The 19,019-nt window shown below is 37.1% G+C and overlaps 1 protein-coding gene across 4 annotated transcripts in view; it reads left to right on the forward strand.

The window, feature by feature from the left end:
- Positions 1-19,019, forward strand: part of KIDINS220 (kinase D interacting substrate 220) — an 81,430-nt gene that overhangs the window by 9,524 nt on the left and 52,887 nt on the right. For all 4 annotated transcript variants that reach the window (XM_026097149.2, XM_026097148.2, XM_026097150.2 and 1 more), the window contains 9 exons: positions 6,822-6,920; positions 8,445-8,543; positions 9,952-10,050; positions 11,021-11,122; positions 11,643-11,741; positions 12,706-12,903; positions 15,193-15,291; positions 17,894-17,992; positions 18,747-18,845. In XM_026097149.2, the coding sequence (XP_025952934.1) occupies positions 6,822-6,920; positions 8,445-8,543; positions 9,952-10,050; positions 11,021-11,122; positions 11,643-11,741; positions 12,706-12,903; positions 15,193-15,291; positions 17,894-17,992; positions 18,747-18,845 (993 nt within the window). The remainder of the gene's footprint in view (positions 1-6,821; positions 6,921-8,444; positions 8,544-9,951; positions 10,051-11,020; positions 11,123-11,642; positions 11,742-12,705; positions 12,904-15,192; positions 15,292-17,893; positions 17,993-18,746; positions 18,846-19,019) is intronic.

The following is a 19,019-nucleotide window of genomic DNA, read 5'->3' on the forward strand; positions in this document are numbered from 1 at the left end:
GACCTGTGGAGGTCATTGGATTCGATTTCTTCCTTGTGACGGGCCCAATTTCACAGTTAGATCAGATTGCTCAGGGACTTACCTAAGCAAAGTTTGAAAGTCTCTGAGGATGGAGATCCCACAGCCTTTCTGGGCAATGCTCCAATGTGTAACCACTCTTTGTTTAAAAGCTTTTTCCTCATTTTTCATTAGAATAGCCTTTGCCGGTACTTGCGACTGTTGCTTCTTGTCTTTTTTTTTTTTTTTTTTTTTTTTTAATGCATCTCTGAGAAGAATCTGCCTTTGTCTTCTCTGTAAGACTCCCTCATTCCTGCAGGTAGAGCAAGACTGATTCTGGTTTCCCCCTTAGTCTTCTATTTTTCAGGCTGAAAAAATCCACTGCTTGGTTTCTGTTTGTGTGTCTTATGCTCCATACTTATACATATTTATGCTTATAACCATTTTAGTGGCCTTTGCTGAACTCTAGTATATTGATCTCTCTGTGGATAGGAGCCTCTATACTGGGAGTCCAAAACAGAACATTATTTTCCAGATTTAATGTTACCGGTGTTGAGTGGAGGGCTGTCTGTGCTATTTGTAATGCAGCCCTGTATGTGGTTAGCCTTCCTTGCTGCACTGCTGACTCCTGGTCAGCTTCTCTCTCCATTGGGACCCCATGCCCTTTTCTGCAGCATGGTTCTCCAGGCAGTCAGTCCTTATCTAGTGCTGTTGCTTGGGGTTTATTCCATTCTAGTTTTTTCTTTTGCTTTTGTTGAACTACAGGAGGTTTGTCAGCCTATTTCTCCAGCCTGTTGAATTCTTTTCTGAGTGGCATCCCTGCCCTCTGGCATTTTGACCATTCCCTCCAATTTGGGGCAGTCTCTAAAGCTGTTGAGAGTGCATTCTGTTTCCTGGTCCAGGTTGTTGATGAAAATGCTACACTGTCAGTCCCAAATCAAACCCTCTGAACCAGGAACTGGTTATTGTGAACAGATGACCACTACCTATTGACTCTGGCAGTTTTTACCCACCTTGTAGTCAATGAGAGACTGTCTTTCAAATGCATATTTGCTCTTTTTTAATAAGTCTTGGAAAACGCATGCTCTGTTACATTTTCTTTAAAGCTGCATAGGATAGAATACTTCTGAAGAAGTTGTTGTTAAATGGGATATTTTATTCCAAAAAAAAAAGCATCATGCACATATGGAAGCAAAGCATAGAATTTAGCTTTATTGTAGTTATTAGATCTTGCTTCCATTCACAGATAGTTTTCTTTCACTATCAGCATGTTCATTTGTGCTGTGGATGTGCATGTGCTGAATTATTTGAGATAAGAGAATTTTTAAATTTCTAAGCATGCAGATAAATCTCACCAGCACGCATGCCGTGTATCTGAGAAGAGGAATGATCTGTGCCCTCTACTGGTAGTTCCTTTCAACATCATGGCTGAAATCAGACTGGACAGTCAGTGTTGGCTTTACCAGCTGTGTCGCTGCCTTTACCTTCTTTTCTAATTTTTTCTTATTTTCTTGATGGAATTAAAGGCACTGCTGGGTTTCAATAACTGCCTTTCTTGCAGTGACCATTTCCCTAAAATCTGTTTTTTTTCTTTTTTCATTTTTTTTTCTTTGAGGTCTCCTGATGTATTGCATTGGAGAAGGTTGTTTTTTGAGATGTGTAGGGTTTGCATCAGTTTAAACCCATGAGGGTGGGAGGTCTGTTTACAAAGAACTTTGTTTAAATGTTAGCTCTTCGTTGGAATTCAGTAGTATTGAGTGCAGTGCTGTTTCCAGTTCTGGACCTGCCAAGAAGTCTTTTCTTCTTGGGTAAAAAACAAAACAGAGTGCCAGCTCCAGGGGAGTATCTCTGAAAAGATTGTTTGCAAGCAAGGATTTGCTAGTGCCAGGACCTCCCAGGCTGCAGTAAATTGTCAGAGCATGGAATTTCCCACATTGGTGCCAACCCTTAATATCTAGACTCCTGATCAGTTGCCAGGAAAACTTGGATGTTCCGGTCAGTTTGTGTATGGATGGTTTTGTTGGATTAACACCAGGCATTTCAGTTAGTGTGAAGTGAGTCTCAGTCTCCCTTCCTCTCCCCGATGTGTGCGCTCACTCTCATTCTCTCTCTTGCTCTCGTACTAGTTACCATGATATTTAACAGCTAATAATAGACAGTTGTCTTGCGTGATGTACTTTGATTCTGACAACCTACAGGTGTTTTTGGTGTGTCTTTCCTTCTACTCTTCTGATCTTGATACTTGAAGTACCTTCTGAATCTTCAACGCAGGCCTTGAGAGACAGCTTATCTATAGGATAGTACCACTGAATGACTTCTAGAAAAAGTTGCCTGTGTGCCCCTTTATAATTTGGATTGTTCCAGTATTTAGACTTAGTTGTAAGGTACAGACAGACAATACTTGATCTGCTTTTATAAAGATTTTTTTGTGAGAAAATTGAACATTCAGATATTGAGGATTGGCTAGACTCTTGGACAAGTTTTGAGAGTTAATCTGGATGTCACAGACACAGCAATTATTTTTTCTTTCTTTGGAGGTCCATTCTTGTTGAAATCTCCATGATTTGCCAGAAAAAAAAGGTTGCTGTGTTTGAGAATCTCCCTGCAAAAGGGAAGGATGTTTTCAGTTCCCCAATGGAAAGTTTTACCTCTGTCTAATGATACCAGAGCCACTCTAGAAGCGTTTGCCGCTTCTTACAGGAAGGGATCATCTTTCCATCCATAACCTCCTTTTGCCCAGAGACTTTTTTTGTGTGTGTTACCCTTTTGCAGAGTGTGTGTGGAGGTTTCTGGACATCATTAATGATGCAAAAGATGGTGTTCCTTTGTACCGGTCACTTTGCCGTGACCTCCATTGCCTGAATAAACTTGTCAAAGGGAAGCTGCAGAAGATCAGTTAAATGACTTCTTTTTATTAACTTCTGCCATCCCAGAATCACTATCTCTTCATGCGGAGATTGTTGGATTACCATCTGGCATGGCAGTGTATCACTTCTGGCAAGTGAGTCCTGGGTATTATACTCAAGGGTCATAGATTTTGCTTTGTGTCCAAATGTCTTTTCCCATTTTTTTCTCAGGCAGCCCTTCTGACATAGAAAACTAATGCCTTACTGGCCCGACAGATGTGATAGAAACTTTGCTACTACATTTCATTGGAAAAGCTTTTTAGAAAAGTTATGGTATTAATTATTTGGTATTAAAGAAGACTTGTTCTGGTTTTAGGGTAACAGAATTCCAGAAGTTGTAAACTAATGCTTGTAACTTTATGTTGTTAGCTCCACTACTTCAGAAAGTGGGTTGGTCTGGTTTTTTTGGTTTGCAAAAGACTCCTTCCATGGGTATCAGTTGTTTTCATATTATTTCGTATTTGCTACAGGTCATGGTCACTTCCAGAATAGGTTCCCTAATTCTTTATTACAATTAGGTATCAGTGTTTTTATGGGTGCACCTTATAAATGTTATATGTTTACCTGGGACAGTTGACTCATTAAGTCTTCAGTGCTCTGGAAGTCATTGCAGCTCTTTCGGATTCCCTGGGAATCTGCTTGAACGTGAGGTTTCATACAGTCTTAGTTCAGCAGGTAGAGTTTATTGATAACAAAGAACTTGTATGATTATCCTCAGCTGTGTCTTCATGTATCACATACATAGTCTTGTACTGGGCATCATATAAAGTGCGTGCAGCCATGTGGCCATTAGACCATTTAAGCTTCTCCAAGAATTGTTTCCTCAGTGGTATTAATGATAATGTGGGAAGCAGTTGACACCTTTTCTGCTCTGGTACAGCAATAACCCACTATGTGCTGACAATGCTTTGCTGAAAAATATGACAGTTGAAATTGCTTTCCTGTCTGTTAAATTGTTTTCTTATAAAAATGAACATAATAAAGGGCATGAATGAACACAGTGCATTCAGAGACTTACAGAATACACACAGTTTAAATACCTAGGGACCACATGTGTGGTGTTGTGGAGGATGGAGGTGCAGGAGCAGGTTCATCAGTTGGAAGTCGTGCCGGCTGTATGGAGGCTGGCTTTTTGGAACAGATCAGCTTTCAGGAAAGATCTCGGCCACTTTTTCTGCGAGACTGAACAACCATCCATTACACAATTTTTCTGTTCTTCACTGTTGGTTAGTCTTGCTTCATCTGTGGAAGACGATAACAGTGATAAAAATGTTAACTGTTCAGAAGGAGTTCACTGTTAACTGTCTGGAAGGAACAAGAATGCTTATGCTAAAACAGGGATTTTGTAGGTACTGCTAAAGAAAGAAAGAAATCTCTGATCTCAGAATTGCAGAATGGTCAAGGTTGGAAGGAATCTCCTGGGAACTGTCTAATCTAACACCCCTGCTCAAAGCAGGGCCAGCTAGAGCAGGTTGCTCAGTACCATCTCCAGTCAGGTTTTGAGCATCTCCAAGGATGGAGACTTCACAGACTCTTTGGGTAACCTGTTCCAGTGGTCAACCACCAAAAAAATCTTAAGTTTGGACAGAATGTTCTATACATAAGTTTGTGCTTGTTGTCTCTTGTCTTGTCACTGGGCACCAGTGAAAAGAGGCTGGCTCTGTTGTCTTTAACACCCCTTTGCCCTCCAAGGTATTTATCTGCATTGGTAAGATTCCCCTCTGAGCCTTCTCTTCTCCAGACTAAACAGTCCCAGCTCTCTCAGCCTCTCCTCATATGACAGATGCATCATCTTTGTGGGCCTTTGCTGCACTCACTCCAGTAGCTCCATGTCTCTCTGGTAGTGGGGAGCCCCACACTGGACACAGCACTGCAAGTGTGGCCTCATCAGGGCTGCGTGGAGGGGAAGGATCACTTCCCTCAACCTGCTGGCAACACTCTGCCTAATGCAACCCAGGAGGCTGTTGGCCTTCTCTGCCACAAAGGCACACTGCTGGCTCATAACCAACTTGTTGTCCACCAGGATCCCCAGGTCCTTCTCTGCCAAGCTGCTCTTCAGCTCGTTGGCCCCCAGCTGGTACTGGTGCCTGGGATTATTCCTCCCAGGTGCAGGACTCTGAACTTCCCTTTCTTGAACTTCATGAGGTTCATCTCTGCCCATTCCTCCAGCCTGTTGAGGTCCCTCCAAATAGCAGCGCAGCCCATCTGGGGTATCAGCCACTCCTGCCAGCTTTGTATTGTCTGCGAACATGCTGAGGGTGCACTCGGTCCCATCATCCAGGTCAGTAATGAAGACATCAAACAGTAGTGGGCCCACTGTCAACCTCTGGGGTACAGCACTAGTGACTGGCCTCCAGCTGGACTTAACACTGCTGATCACAGTCCTCTGAGCCCCACGGTTTAGTCAGTTTTCAGACTGTCACTGTCCATTCATCTAGTCCATACTTCATTAGTTTTTCTGAGGATGTCCTGGGGAGACAGTGCCAATGCCTTACTAAGCATGTAAGCAACATCGATGTAAGCAACATATACTTCTCTTTCCTACCACGCTAGTCATCTTGTCACAGCAGGCTATCAGGTTGGTCAAGCACGAGTCAGGCATCATTTCCCAAGTCTGTTGGCGTATGTATTCCCAGAGTATTAATTTGTGTATGAAGAACCCATCTTGAAGAGCAATAGTTAAAAGTTAGTGAGTTTTCTAATCTGGAATGTGATATTTTTTTGGTGATGACCAGACCTAAATACTAGTTTGTTACTATTAAATGTGTTTTAGGATCTAAAAGCAAACTTTCTTAGTTTGAGTGTATATACCAACATAAACTTATTTAAGACTGTATGTTCTCCCTGTAAAAAATTACATTGTGTTAGACAGAAGGCACATCCTGTCATGATCAATACTGTTGGCTATCTGTAATGACCCTGAAAAAACTCTGTAGAAACTAGTTAGGGAATACCAGATGGACTAGAAAGCTTTTTTGAATGAATCATATTTTTCTATGATTTTTTTTTTTTTGGTACCAGAAGAGAAGGAATTTATCAAACATTCTTTATTAGAACAGTTGATAGCGAGGTTAGTGAAGACTAGTGATCTTACCTGTGATCTGTCAATACATAGCTTTTGCATCATTTTATCAAATGCTTCTAGCAGACTAGATAACTGTGACTTTTTTTTTTCCTTTTTTTTATATGGTACAGAGAAAGGACAGCAGCAAGGTCACGAAGAATTTTAGCCATTTATTTAAGATAGTTTCAGTTAACAGATTTACTGTAAACTTTGCTTCTTGCCATGCAGAGCAGTTGCTCTAAGGGGCTTCTTGCGCTTGTGAACAACTCTGAAGTGAAGTTCTGATGCAAAAATAGTATAATGGAAGAGTGACACATTGTAACTGACTTAAAAAAAAAAATCCTTAAAGGAAAATAAACCAGTTTTAGTATCTTTCTTCTTTATTGAGATGAGGCTGCCTATTAAGACTGATGGGATCAGTGTTGCACAGGACAGAAATGATGTCTCTAGTATACTGTCAAACAAAGGTATGATGTATAATTTGAATATTTTCGCTAGACCTCAGCAAGAAATTTTACTGTTAAGCTGAACCTGTTCTAATGGCCATTGTGATTCCTGTGTTTAAATAAAATCTAACCATGTGCCTGAGTCACTTCAAGATATAAAGATGTAACAGGCTGTGTTAGAGATGTCTTCAGCAGGCGAATCATTGGGAAAGAAAGATATTCTTAACCCTATAACTCTTTTGGGTAGCCATCTTTTAAACGTCTGATTTATTTATTTTTTCATTTGAGAACTAAACACTGGAAACAGAACTTAATGTTCCTGTGTAGGCTTTGGCCTTTTACTGATGATGTATATGCATTATTTGGCATTTTTCTGATGCATCACTTTTGCACATCATTTCATTTCAGAATGGCCAGACTCCACTCATGTTGGCTGCTGAGCAAGGCAATTTAGAAATTGTACAAGAGCTTCTAAAGAAGGGAGCTAACTGCAACTTGGAAGATGCAGTAAGTATTAGCACTTTATCTTACAGTGCCTAACAATACAGGGAGAAGAAATTTCAAGAGTCAGGCAAGGAAAAGGTATTTTAGATGAGTGTGTGTTGCGGGGAGAAAGATGGAAAATAATGACATATAAGAGAAATTTTGCCCAAAATAACTGACTCTGTATTTCTCAGATTAAAATCGATCTAGCTAGGTTTGTAAAGAACAGGAATATTTAAGCTGCTTTAAATGTCTGAGGATCTCTGCTGAATGCTGTTGATGTTTCTCCTGGAAAGTCAGTACTGGGAAGTGATAATAATAGTGTTGGCAGTAGTTAAGATGAAAAAGATAGGTGGGATAGAGAAATATTTCATCAAAGACATGGTCCAAGCAGTTTTGCTCATGGCAGTGATGTAGTGATATGTGGGGTTGGTTTTTGATTGGTTTTGGTGTTTCTTAATAAATACTGAAAGCGAATTTGGATTAAAGGATTATTTTATGTGAAAGCCAGAAGACAGACAAGTAGAGAAGGCTTTAAAATTTGAGTTCTTTTCTTGCCCATGAGGAAGAGGGTGACTCTGCAGTCGAAAGGTGCCTGGTAGGAGTGGAGAGGACAGAAGCGTTAAACAAGTTTGGACAGATCTGTATATTTTCGTTAAGAGCTATCAACAGAAAACCAATGTTGTTCATGCTGAAAATAGTTAATTTCTGTCTCCTTCCCATTAGTTTACTTGTAGCATTGTAGACATGTAGAAAGGTCTGGTATGAAACTTGACCTCTTGGGTGGGTGGATGGGGAGAGCAAATGTGAGGCATTTTTGGAGATACTTTATTACATCTTCTGTGAATGTTAGTTTCTGTTTTTATATGTAGAACAAGTAGAGTATAAGCAGTTACTGTATTTGTATGTGTAGAGTTTATAAAACAAGAACAGTCCACACCTACATACTGTTTGAGCAGTGGATGGAAGACACGTGTAATGCAAGCAGAAACTTATCCTAGTCTCCTGGACCTGCAGCCACCTGAAGTAGCAACGGAAGGAAGTCTGGTCCTCCTGAAGTGGTTGTAGATTTGGGAAGCAGGGCTCTGGTCTTGTATTAGCCACTTAGGTACTGTTGTCCATTGTGTATGGAGACAGAACACCAGTGTTTCCTGTGGTCTTAGACCCCACTCAACAGTTCTCATTGTGTGGACATCCTTCTCTAATTCTTTGTAGGTGTTGCTTCCTCCATGCAATTCTTAAGAAATGAACCTGCAGTGAATTTAGGAGTGGAAAGTGATGGATACTAGGGAGGAGAGGGCATAAGTGGAGAGGATGCTTGCAGTAGCTGTGGGTCTGCATTTTCCTGTGTGTAACTGGCAGGTTGTCTATGAGTGTTTTTTTTTTTTTTTGTTGTTGTTGTGGATATTTATTTAACTTACACTTTTTTTTTTTTTAAAGGACAGCTCTTTTAAGAAGTTTTGAATTTCCTATCATGTAGGTTATATGTTGGAAAAATAAGATAATTATATTAAAATATTGAATGTTACAATTTTTTTCTTTTTGTAGGATAATTGGACAGCCCTTATTTCAGCAGCTAAAGAAGGACATGCAGATATCGTAGCAGAACTACTCAATTATAATGTCAGTTTGGAGCATCGAGATTTGGTATGTGTTGTCCTAATGTTAAACTAAAATAGATGCCCTATTTTTAGTAACAAGAAATATTCAGAGACTTGAAGGTTTTCAGTTCTGTAAAACAGATTGAAGGTCTTTCATTTTGGTCTCAGTGCTGTTAAAACAGAAAAGAATATATATTTAAATGTTATTTTTAACAGTTTTGCTGTGATATACTTGCTTCTATGTTAATAAAGACTTTATTTTATAAGGCGGCTTTTTTTTTGTATACTTGGGTAGATTTTGCTTTGGAAGGAAGCTAAACTGATTTGTTTTTTGGTTGTTTGGTAAAATAAGTGTTCTTGCCCAGAGGACATTCGTATCGTATTTTCTTTTCCGCTGCAGAATTGTGATTATTGATGTAGCAGTCCTTGTTCTTAATATCCTGGGATTTGCTTTGGTTCATCTTGCTAAATATTTGGGCAGGGGGGAACATGGGCACTCAGTCCATCTCAAGAATTACTGAAGTTTCTTACATAGTTCATGACAAAGGTTGGATGCTTCTGAACAACTACAGGCTTTTCTTCATCTCCTGAAGAGGGAATTGGGTGACTCCAAAGGGTGTTTTGTTCTTCTTAGAGCTTAAGAAACTTTAAGTGCTTCCTTTAACTGAAGTTCCAGTCTGTCTGAAGACTGGGACATTTTGCCATGTCCTGCTTAACTAGTTTTTGCATAATAGTGTAATACTGGGACCCGTTCACATGGCAAGTGGTAGATTTCTGCAGCTGCGTCAGCCTGGACGGGATCCTTTACCTCTCAAAAAGCATGTAATAAAGAATTAAACAAGAACTGTGCTTACGAGTATCAGATGCATACTATTATTTTAAGATTCATTTTGGACAAGGTTACCTAACTTGTTGAATGCCTTAAATAATGGAACCTCTTTGTTTCTTAGTGTATAAACTTCTTAATGAATGCACAAATACAGTTCAAAGTTAATTGCTCTTATTACTCCCTTAAGAGGACATCTGACTTTTTTCATGATGAAGTAAATCATTATATAATTTCTTTGTGAAGACCAACCATCAGCGCAGAAGTTAAAAATAAACCCTTCAAGTTTGGATTCTAGACTCTTTTTGAGATAGTGTTTGCTTTTTAGGTTCTTGATTGTCTAGTGGTGAGATTAGTACAAGCTTGGAATTTGAACTGTGTATCTACAGCAAACTTGGTAACATTTAGGGCAGTGTTTTCTTTTCCTCTCAAGTTCTTCATATAGCAGAAAATCAGTAATTTCACATGCAAACGGATTACATAAGTAGGAGTTAAAGGTTGTGTGGTTGATGCATATTTGTCTTGGACTTGCAAAACGGTTTTAGAACAAATATAAAATTAAAGTGCATAATTAAGTTTTTAAATTGTGTTTTTCATTTTTGATGTTTTCCTGAATTGTGTTTGCCAGGGAGGATGGACTGCTCTCATGTGGGCATCCTATAAAGGTCGTACAGAAGTAGCTGAGCTGCTCCTTGAAAAAGGAGCAAATCCAAACATCACAGGATTGGTAAGTTTTAGTCTATTTTTTTCTTCTTCTTTTTTTTTTTTAAAGTTTTAAATCCTTTATTATGCATTATTTTGATTATCTTGATTAATTGTTTGCGTTTTTGGTGCTATAATACTGTATACTTTATTAATAAGGTGATGGTTTTAAATTTGCATGTCACAGCCAGTATTTTTTAATTAAAACAATTGAATATATAGATCTTAGTAAGGCTTAAATCAGGAGGAGAGAAATACTAGAAAAGAATAAATAGTGTATGTAATGCGATTAGTATAACAATTCCCATTTTTTCTGCATCTGTATAAGTTAATGGAATAACTAATACTGTGCAATCTAGAAATAATAATTTGCATTAATTGTTTCATAATAGTTACCAAATGGGCTGGACTATATAAATACGTAGCATACATTTCTACGTATGAGAGATAACTACAACAGTAAGACTGAGATTGATTTCATTTTCTGCATATAATTTATGTCATAAACATGTAAGCATCTTGAAACTGGAATGAACAAGTTGTTTATACTGTCAGCTCTCTGGTATCTGAGGCAACAGTGAATGGGTAAAGGGAAAACAAAAGCAACTTATCTTTCTGCTTTTGAATTTAGTCTAGTTTGCTTATGAAGCTTCTGCATGCATGACAACTGATCTGCAGTCTTGATTAGTTCAGGATAATTGAGAACTCTGTGTTGTTTCTTTTGTATTATAGATGCATATTTTGAAATAAGGATATGAATTTTTAAACCTTGTTTAAGGAGCATTAAAATGATATCTTTTCCAAACAGCAGACAACTTCCTAGCCATCAATGAAACAATGTACTAGGCAACAGTTAGGTTTAATGCTGTGTATTCCTCCTTCCATGTTTTTATCAGCTTTTGGAGCATTTTGATCGATATTTTTTTTTTATGAAAAATAGTTGAGACTATAATTTTATTCATGTGGCTAATTTTTAAAAATTTTTCTGTTTTAAGCAATACAGTGTTTATCCAATTATTTGGGCAGCAGGACGAGGCCATTCAGATATAGTACATCTCTTACTGCAGCATGGGGCTAAAGTGAACTGCTCTGACAAAGTGAGTTATGTTTATGTAATATTGAATAATTTCTTTAATGCTTGATGCATCTCTTGAGAAAAATGAGTTCTTAGCGTGTAATGTCCTCAATTAACTTTTGTATCTAAAAAGAAATTAAAATGTATCAGTTATTTTCTGATTCAAAACCAGCTGCTATTAATTACTTTTTTTTGCCCCTGAGATTAGAATTCATGTGCTAGACTAAGAATCTTTATACTTGCAGGATGGTTTTCTTACAGTATATTGGAGATGGTTGTGAACATTTACTACGGTGGAGCATATTTCTGTTTTTTAAGCTACTGGAAACTTTGCAATCTTAAGTGGCATAGGAAAATAATTCTTATAGCTAGCAACCTCTAAGGAAAAAAAGTTAAAATGCCTTTTCAGATGTTTATGCTAATTCTCAAGATGAAATTAGGTCTCTGTAGGTTTACTGCGTTGAAGTGTAGGAGCAATACTGGATGTAGCAGATAGCAAATACAAAGAGCAATACGATAAAATATTATTAATATTTTTGCAGTATGGAACCACCCCACTGGTTTGGGCAGCTAGGAAAGGTCATTTGGAGTGTGTGAGGTACCTGCTGCAAATGGGAGCCGATGTTGATCAAGAAGGAGCAGTAAGTAACAGCTTGTTTTTCTGTGGTAAAATATGGGTACGTAAGTCTGTGTCACTTGTTTTATTTGCAATATAAATACCAAGATTTATATATGAAACAAGATGTAATGTTGATGTTGGAGTTTATTACTTTTGTGTTATTTGCAAACTACTTTTGAGGACTACTTAGTCTTTTTTATGCCTTTTAATAAAAATATTATGCAACTGTGGAGTCATATTGATAATTGACAGTTGACATGCTGTTATGTAACATTGAAGTTTTAATGAACTTAAATGAATTTAAATTGTTTTCTTTGATGGTTAACTCTATCAAAAATCACTCTGTACCCAAGACCGATAAACCAAATACCTTATTCTTCAGTGCTGTTTGAAAAGTAAATCAAACACAAGGCATCTTTTTAAAATAACAGTGGCTCTTGCGCCCTTTTGGAAGTTGGACTTTTTTAGAAGCTTTCAGCTACATATTTTTGTCTTCATAATAAAATGGGTTTTCATTTATTTGTTACGTAAGACATTGGGTAATCTAAAATACTTATTAATAACAAAACAAAATGTCGGTAAATGTTAAGTAGAAAATTATGTAAGACAACTTTTTATATTTATAGGATTATTTCTGAAGTTCTTCTAAATACTGTTTTCTAGATGGTGTTGGCATGCCTGGGTGCCCTGGTAATACTGTATTCTCGTAAAACAGGAAAATGACTGTACAGTGCATATGACATGCAGGAGCTAGAATAGATGGATATGTTTTACTATTTGCATTTAAAATATTATTTATTATAGTATCTTGTTAGTTTTCCTTACCTTTTAAAGTATAGTTACCATGCTTTCTATTAAAAAAAAAAATCTGAAATAACAACTGACTGGTTATGAAAGTAATGTGTCAGTGAGTGTTCTTTTATTGCTTAAACTATTGTTATAATGATAATTTCTTTATCCACCATGTAATAATTTTTTTTTTAAAGAATTCTATGACTGCACTTATTGTAGCAGTGAAGGGTGGCTATACGGACTCAGTTAAAGAAATACTGAAAAGGAACCCAAATGTAAATTTAACAGATAAAGATGGAAATACAGCTTTGATGATTGCATCAAAGGAGGGACACACTGAAATTGTTCAGGATCTTCTTGATGCTGGAACTTATGTGAACATTCCTGATAGAGTGAGTAAATTTTCTTATCATAAATGTGGTTGTGTATATTTCTATGTGTGTGTATTTTTTTAAATAAAAGAATATATGAGTGTATGCAGATTTAAGGATACAACATTTTTCTGTGTGGCACTCTCATCTTTCTGCTACTTAGGGATATTTTTATATAGTGCTATTTTAAAGTATGTTAATTGGCAAGTGCTGCTGTTTAGAATACCTGGTCTGTAAAGGTAAACAAAAAACTAAAATCTTGACTTTTTTTCTAAGATGTAGCTATGAACTGTTACTTAACGTTAAGGTTTTTACTTTTTTTTTCTTTGGATTCCTTGAATTATCAATTTCTGTCTTTTACGGTATGCCACAGAGGTGAGCAGTCTTGTGTATTTGTTTGTCGTATCTGTAACACGAGGCTAATAATCGAAACACGCAAGTTCATTTTCTTGTGTATTAACATTTGTAATAGTCCTGTTAAAACTGTAGAACATGGAATATTATTACAAACAAAAGGAATCTATTTCATTCAGTATCTATCTTCATCTTTTACAATGAAACTTTCTTTTTAGGAATCTTTTGCATTTATTAGAGGAAGAGTAATAGGGTATATAGTATATTAGAGGAAGAAATTAAGACAACTAAATGTAACTGTTGACAGGTGAACTGTGTATCTCAGCTGCTATTGTAATACTCATTGGAGACGCTCAATGGCAGTGACCAGAGCGTGCACTGACTTGCAAGCCACTCAAACTTTTATTCAATTGCCTTTGCAGAGGTACTTTGGGCTGTCCATGGTGCCACCAGGGATATTCAGGTTTTTTTGAAGTGGCAGATGGCAGGCCGAGCACCCTACCCTAGGGCATTACAGGACCTTAGGTTCACACGTGACAATACCTAAATTTAGGTATGTGTGTCAAGATGAGTATTTTATTTTAGAACCATAGTGCAGTTTTGAGGTGGAATTCCTAGTCGTCCACACTTGCCATAAATTGTTTGGGGTCATAGAGGAGTGAGGAAGACCTCCCAGTATCTGTTTGATAATTTAAAAACATGATTTTTGGCAGCTTTTTCCTATATTTCAAATATCACCTAGTGTATTTCTCAGGTGATTTCATACTGAGCTGCAATGTTGCATGTAACAAAAAATTTAATCGCAAGCATTTACCAAAGCAGAACCTAAAGTACTTCAGAAAATACATCCCTTCCCACCTCTTCTCTCACAAAATTCTGCAACTGTCCACTTTTCTGTCCTTCAGAAAGGATAAATTACAACTTTCAGTACAGCTGATTGTATTCCAAGAATATGTCAAGTAGCGATTAGTCTGACTTTCAGATACCAGAGTAGGTTTTTTGATAAATAAAGTTTCTTGTTTGGCAGTCAGATATGCAATGAGAGTGATTGGTGGGAGAACTCCTCCTTAGCTTTTGAACTGAATTCCACAGTTATATTTATTTATATCTAGTTATCCTTTTTTTTTTTCTTTTTTTTACTTACTGTGATTTTCAGAAAATCCTGTATGTCTCCTTTTTTTCATCTGCCTCATGCATTTACTAAATGGATGGCATGCATTTTTCGTGTTTCATCATAGAAGAAGTATTAGAGAGGTAATTTCAGGATTTCATGTGCTAAAGTTCTCACATATCCTTAAGTAGCCACTATGTTAAAATCAGATGCTTTAAACAGAATTCTAACTTTGTTTCACATTTATGTAACCCCATTTACTATGACAAAATTATTAAAAATAATTTATGAGAGTTATTTGAGGTAAGTTAGCCTTTTGTTTCTTTCTAACAGCATAGCATATATAAACAAGATAAGGGTCAAAACTGTGCGCAAAAAAAAAGGGGGGGAAATTCTTCAAGATCTTTTGTCAGCTATGAAACAGCTAAAGCAGACAGCAGACAACCCTGACTGATTGTAGAGAGATTGTTATTGTGGGCAGCTTGGTCTTACTGTGAACATAGAAAACAGCTGAATTTTTCCATGTTTGTTTATATGTTCTTCCTTTTTTTTCTAAGATAATAGTTTAAGCTGGACTCATATTTTAGGTGTTTGTTTTGGCATAAGCATGTACTATTTCATCTCTTAAAAAAAAAAAAAGAAAAAATATTTTTTTTCTCCTCATAGACACAGTGTATGCAACCAGGGATATAAATAATTTTTTGTATCTTCCTTTAAAAGGATTTTAAGTTTCTTAATGAAAATGAGCACACTGTATATTTAGAGATTATAACTTATTTCATGGTATGTTTCTTTTTGTCAAATAGTATTAACTCATCTTTGATATTCTTTCACAATTTTTCTAGAGTGGAGACACTGTGCTGATTGGAGCTGTTAGAGGAGGTCATGTTGAAATTGTGAGGGCCTTGCTGCATAAATATGCTGATATAGACATTAGAGGTCAGGTAAGTACAACAATGTAAATGTTAGCATAGTTCTTAAATAGGATGAGAATTTGAAAACCAAACGAATTACACTATGTTTCTAACAACGTTTTAAAAATTGCTCAAAGTCTACCCTGCAGAGAACTGGGCTTCCCATCAAACATTAAAAAAAAAAAAAAAAAAAAGCTGCTTTGCGATTTTTAGGGATTAAGATATGTTTAATTATAATGACTTGTTAAACAGCCTTTTTTCCAGTTAATTTATGTAATAGTTGAAAAGCAAAAAATGTTAATTGAACTTATTTCACCACTACTACTGAACAGATTTACAAATATGAATTACTTTATTTTTACTATTTTACTGCTGTTATTTTAGTATTTAATATTTTAATTTAATACCAGGGTTATATTAGAATATGAAAACCCTTCGATTATATCTGTTGGCAGTGCTGTTTAGCCAGTTCTGTTACTATGCTTGGTTTGTTGTTTTCTTTCAGTAAGTTTCTTTTCCATAGCAAGAAGTATTGAGTTCTGTATTTTCTACCTACCCCTCCTTTCTTTTCTTTGTTCTCTGTATAAGGTATTGTTTTTCTTCTTCTACCAAAAATTCTATTGCTCAGCACAGTACTCGCTTTTATTGATACATTCAGCTTTCTTTTTTTGTTGTTTTTTTTGTTGTTGTTATTACATTCAGCTCAGGCACATGTTCTGCCATGTTTGAACATTAAACTTACTAGTTGCTAATAGCTACAAAGATTTAGCGCACGGTGTTGATGCAGAGCCTCTTTGAGAAGCCAAGATGTCTTTTAGTTTGGAGGAAAAGTAGTGTTTGGATCTTTTCTCTTAACCTGCCATTGAAAACCTGAATTTGTATATGTCAGCTTCTTGCTGACATGGGTCTGAAAATTGGGAGCTTTTCAACATCTTGATGTGTAATAGAAAAACAGCAAGAAAATTGAAGCTCCTAGGAGGGGGAAGCTGTAAGCTTGTGGCTTCTGGTAGTGTGAGGATGGCTCTATCCCTATATACAGCTGTTAATCTTGAAAATGTGTTTTTGGCCCTGTTGGCAGAGGAGGAGTAGCTACCATCACAGGAAGATTCTGGCTGTACACTTCAGATCTTCAGAGTAGGACTAGTGATATCAAAATTGGTGATAAGTACTAGTGTTCAGCGACTTCCCCCTGCATGGCACAGCAGCACCTGTCTGCCAGTGAGATGTGTTTTTTTTCTGGGAGATTTGCTGCCTGCCCAGAGCCCGAGACTGTGATGTTGCAGAAAGATTGCTGGGTCCTGTTTGGCCTTTCAGCTACTCTGTTCCTTGCTGCTCATTAATGTGGACACCAGTGATTCAGCCAGGGGAAACCTTGAGTAGATAGTGTGACTGTAGGACTCTGTGGGCCAGTATAGGGGGAATGGGGGCTCAGGTGGTGTTTTCCTCAGCCCTTCTGGTGGGGGGGGAAAGGCTTAGCTACAGGCATCTCTCAGACCAGTGCCTGGCTTTGCAGGTGATACTGCCAGCAAGGATTTGGCTTCCTCAGTCTGGTGCCTTGTTGGAACCCACCTGACTGAGGAATGGAGGATGTGAAACCCATAGGACCAGAGAGGAAAGAAGTCTTTGACCAGCCCTGCTGAACTGATGAGCAGGGCGTTAAACTGAGTTTGTTGTGAAGCCCAGAGGTGGGAGAGGAAGAGCTACAAACCAAGGAAGTAAGCAAGGGAGAAGACTGTAAGAGGGACTTTCACTATTCCTCCTTAGAAGCAGGTGTGTGTTCAGAGGCTTTCCTTAAATGTCTCCACGCAAATGACATCAGACAGAAGAGTCTGAGTGCAGTCACTGGGCTACAAGAAGACTGCAGTCAGAGAGACTTCCTGGGATAGCACATGTAATTGGGAAAAAATGATGACATACTTGCAGCAGATCTGCGAATACCGTTAAACCAGCGGGAATGGTTGATATGATGAATGGGAGACCTCTGTTCTGGTGCTTTGTGTTGACTTCTGTGTCCATCCACTTTTACAGCTCTCCAGCCCCTCTGGCCGCCCATACAAGAGTTCTGTCATGAGGCTATACTATACAGGAGAGAGAGAACTTTTTTTTTTTTTTTTTAAGCCTGGATGTGGTCAGTAGCTCCATGTTGTAATAGGAGAAAAATTTTTTTAAAAAAGAGACAGACAGAAACATAACTATTACATAATAAAGGTAAAAAAGACAGTACTCTGAAAACAAAAGTTGTTTTATTTCATTACGTAAGTTATCTGAGTCATGAATGAACGAATACGCAAATATGGTTTTGGGAGATAAGGGTTTTGGAAACTGTTTCAAAATAGGTTGAATCTGATGGGATTGTTTAAGCTTTTAGTGTCTTTTATGTAGGTTTTAAAAATAGCTTTGTGTTCCCTAGCCAGATTTTAATATGAGTGATAATATTTCTTTCCTCCCCAAATTTCACGGAAGTACTAATTAGATTAGGTAGTATTTCCCTCTGTCCCAGACTGTACGGAAATTTTGCTGTATAGTGTTCTGTTTTCAGTATGGTGGTTGTATTTTATATTTGTCTTTGCAATTAATCCAATTGAATGAAAGTATTATTAACATCTAATACTTTTTAAAAATCTTTTTATAGGATAATAAGACTGCTTTGTATTGGGCAGTTGAGAAAGGAAATGCCACGATGGTGAGGGATATCTTGCAATGCAACCCTGATACTGAAACATGTACAAAGGTAACTGTTAGTTATGGATGTGATTTTATTTTATTTAACATCTGTTCTTTTCTCAACTCTAATGTAACTTTAAGATCATCATTCCGAATTCTGTTTTTATTAACTGTGGAAACCACGCTGTTTAAAAAAAAAAAAAAAAAAAAAACCCCAAACCCCAGATTTTCTTTCTAAGTTACACAGTCTATTTTCAGTAATGTTAATGTTCCCTTTGATAAATATCACTTTCTGCTGAAACTCAGTACAAATTCTGTGAATACTTTCCCTCAGCACTGTTGGCATTTAACACAATAAGGGGCAGAAAGTAGGTGCTAGTGGAAAGTGAAAAAGACTTCTGATCTTACTAACTAGAAAGTTCTGACCACTATTCATTGCATGTACAGGAATAAAAAATCTAGAGGAAGTATTTACAGCAGTGAATTAACTTGTTGCCGTTCCGATCTGTTCTTATCTCTCTTCTGTTCCAGTCTCTCCTCAGATCTCTTGTATTTTATCCGCATCTTCTCTTTCTCTATTCAATACTTATTAACAGAAATGTGTGTTGTGCACTGTGATTCTAATTGATCTTGATTACGGTGTTTGTGATTCTTCTTCAAGAACATGTGCACTGACGTGTTGTTACCTGCGTAGTAACATTTTTCATTGAAAAAATACTGTTTAAAAGTTAAGAATTTAATTTGTTACACCATCATTCGACTTTGCTTGTGTTTGAGTGTAAATGGAAGGGTTTTTTATTAGGCCTACTTTTCACTTTTAGGATGGAGAAACACCACTTATAAAGGCAACCAAGATGAGAAATATTGAGATAGTAGAGCTCCTTCTGGACAAAGGAGCTAAGGTTTCTGCTGTAGACAAGGTAAAGAATGTTTGTTAACTTATTTCAGTATGTTTAATCCTTTTAGTTTTGCAGGAGAATTTTGTAGTGAGTTGTCAAGGCTGAAACAGGAATAGTTTTTTCTTTGTTTTGTTTTGTTTTTGTTAGAGGTGGGATAGGAATCATTCTATTTTCTGGAAACCATACCTTATCTTT

Source organism: Dromaius novaehollandiae, chromosome 3 (genome assembly GCF_036370855.1).
Source record: "Dromaius novaehollandiae isolate bDroNov1 chromosome 3, bDroNov1.hap1, whole genome shotgun sequence".
Lineage (NCBI taxonomy): Eukaryota > Metazoa > Chordata > Aves > Casuariiformes > Dromaiidae > Dromaius > Dromaius novaehollandiae.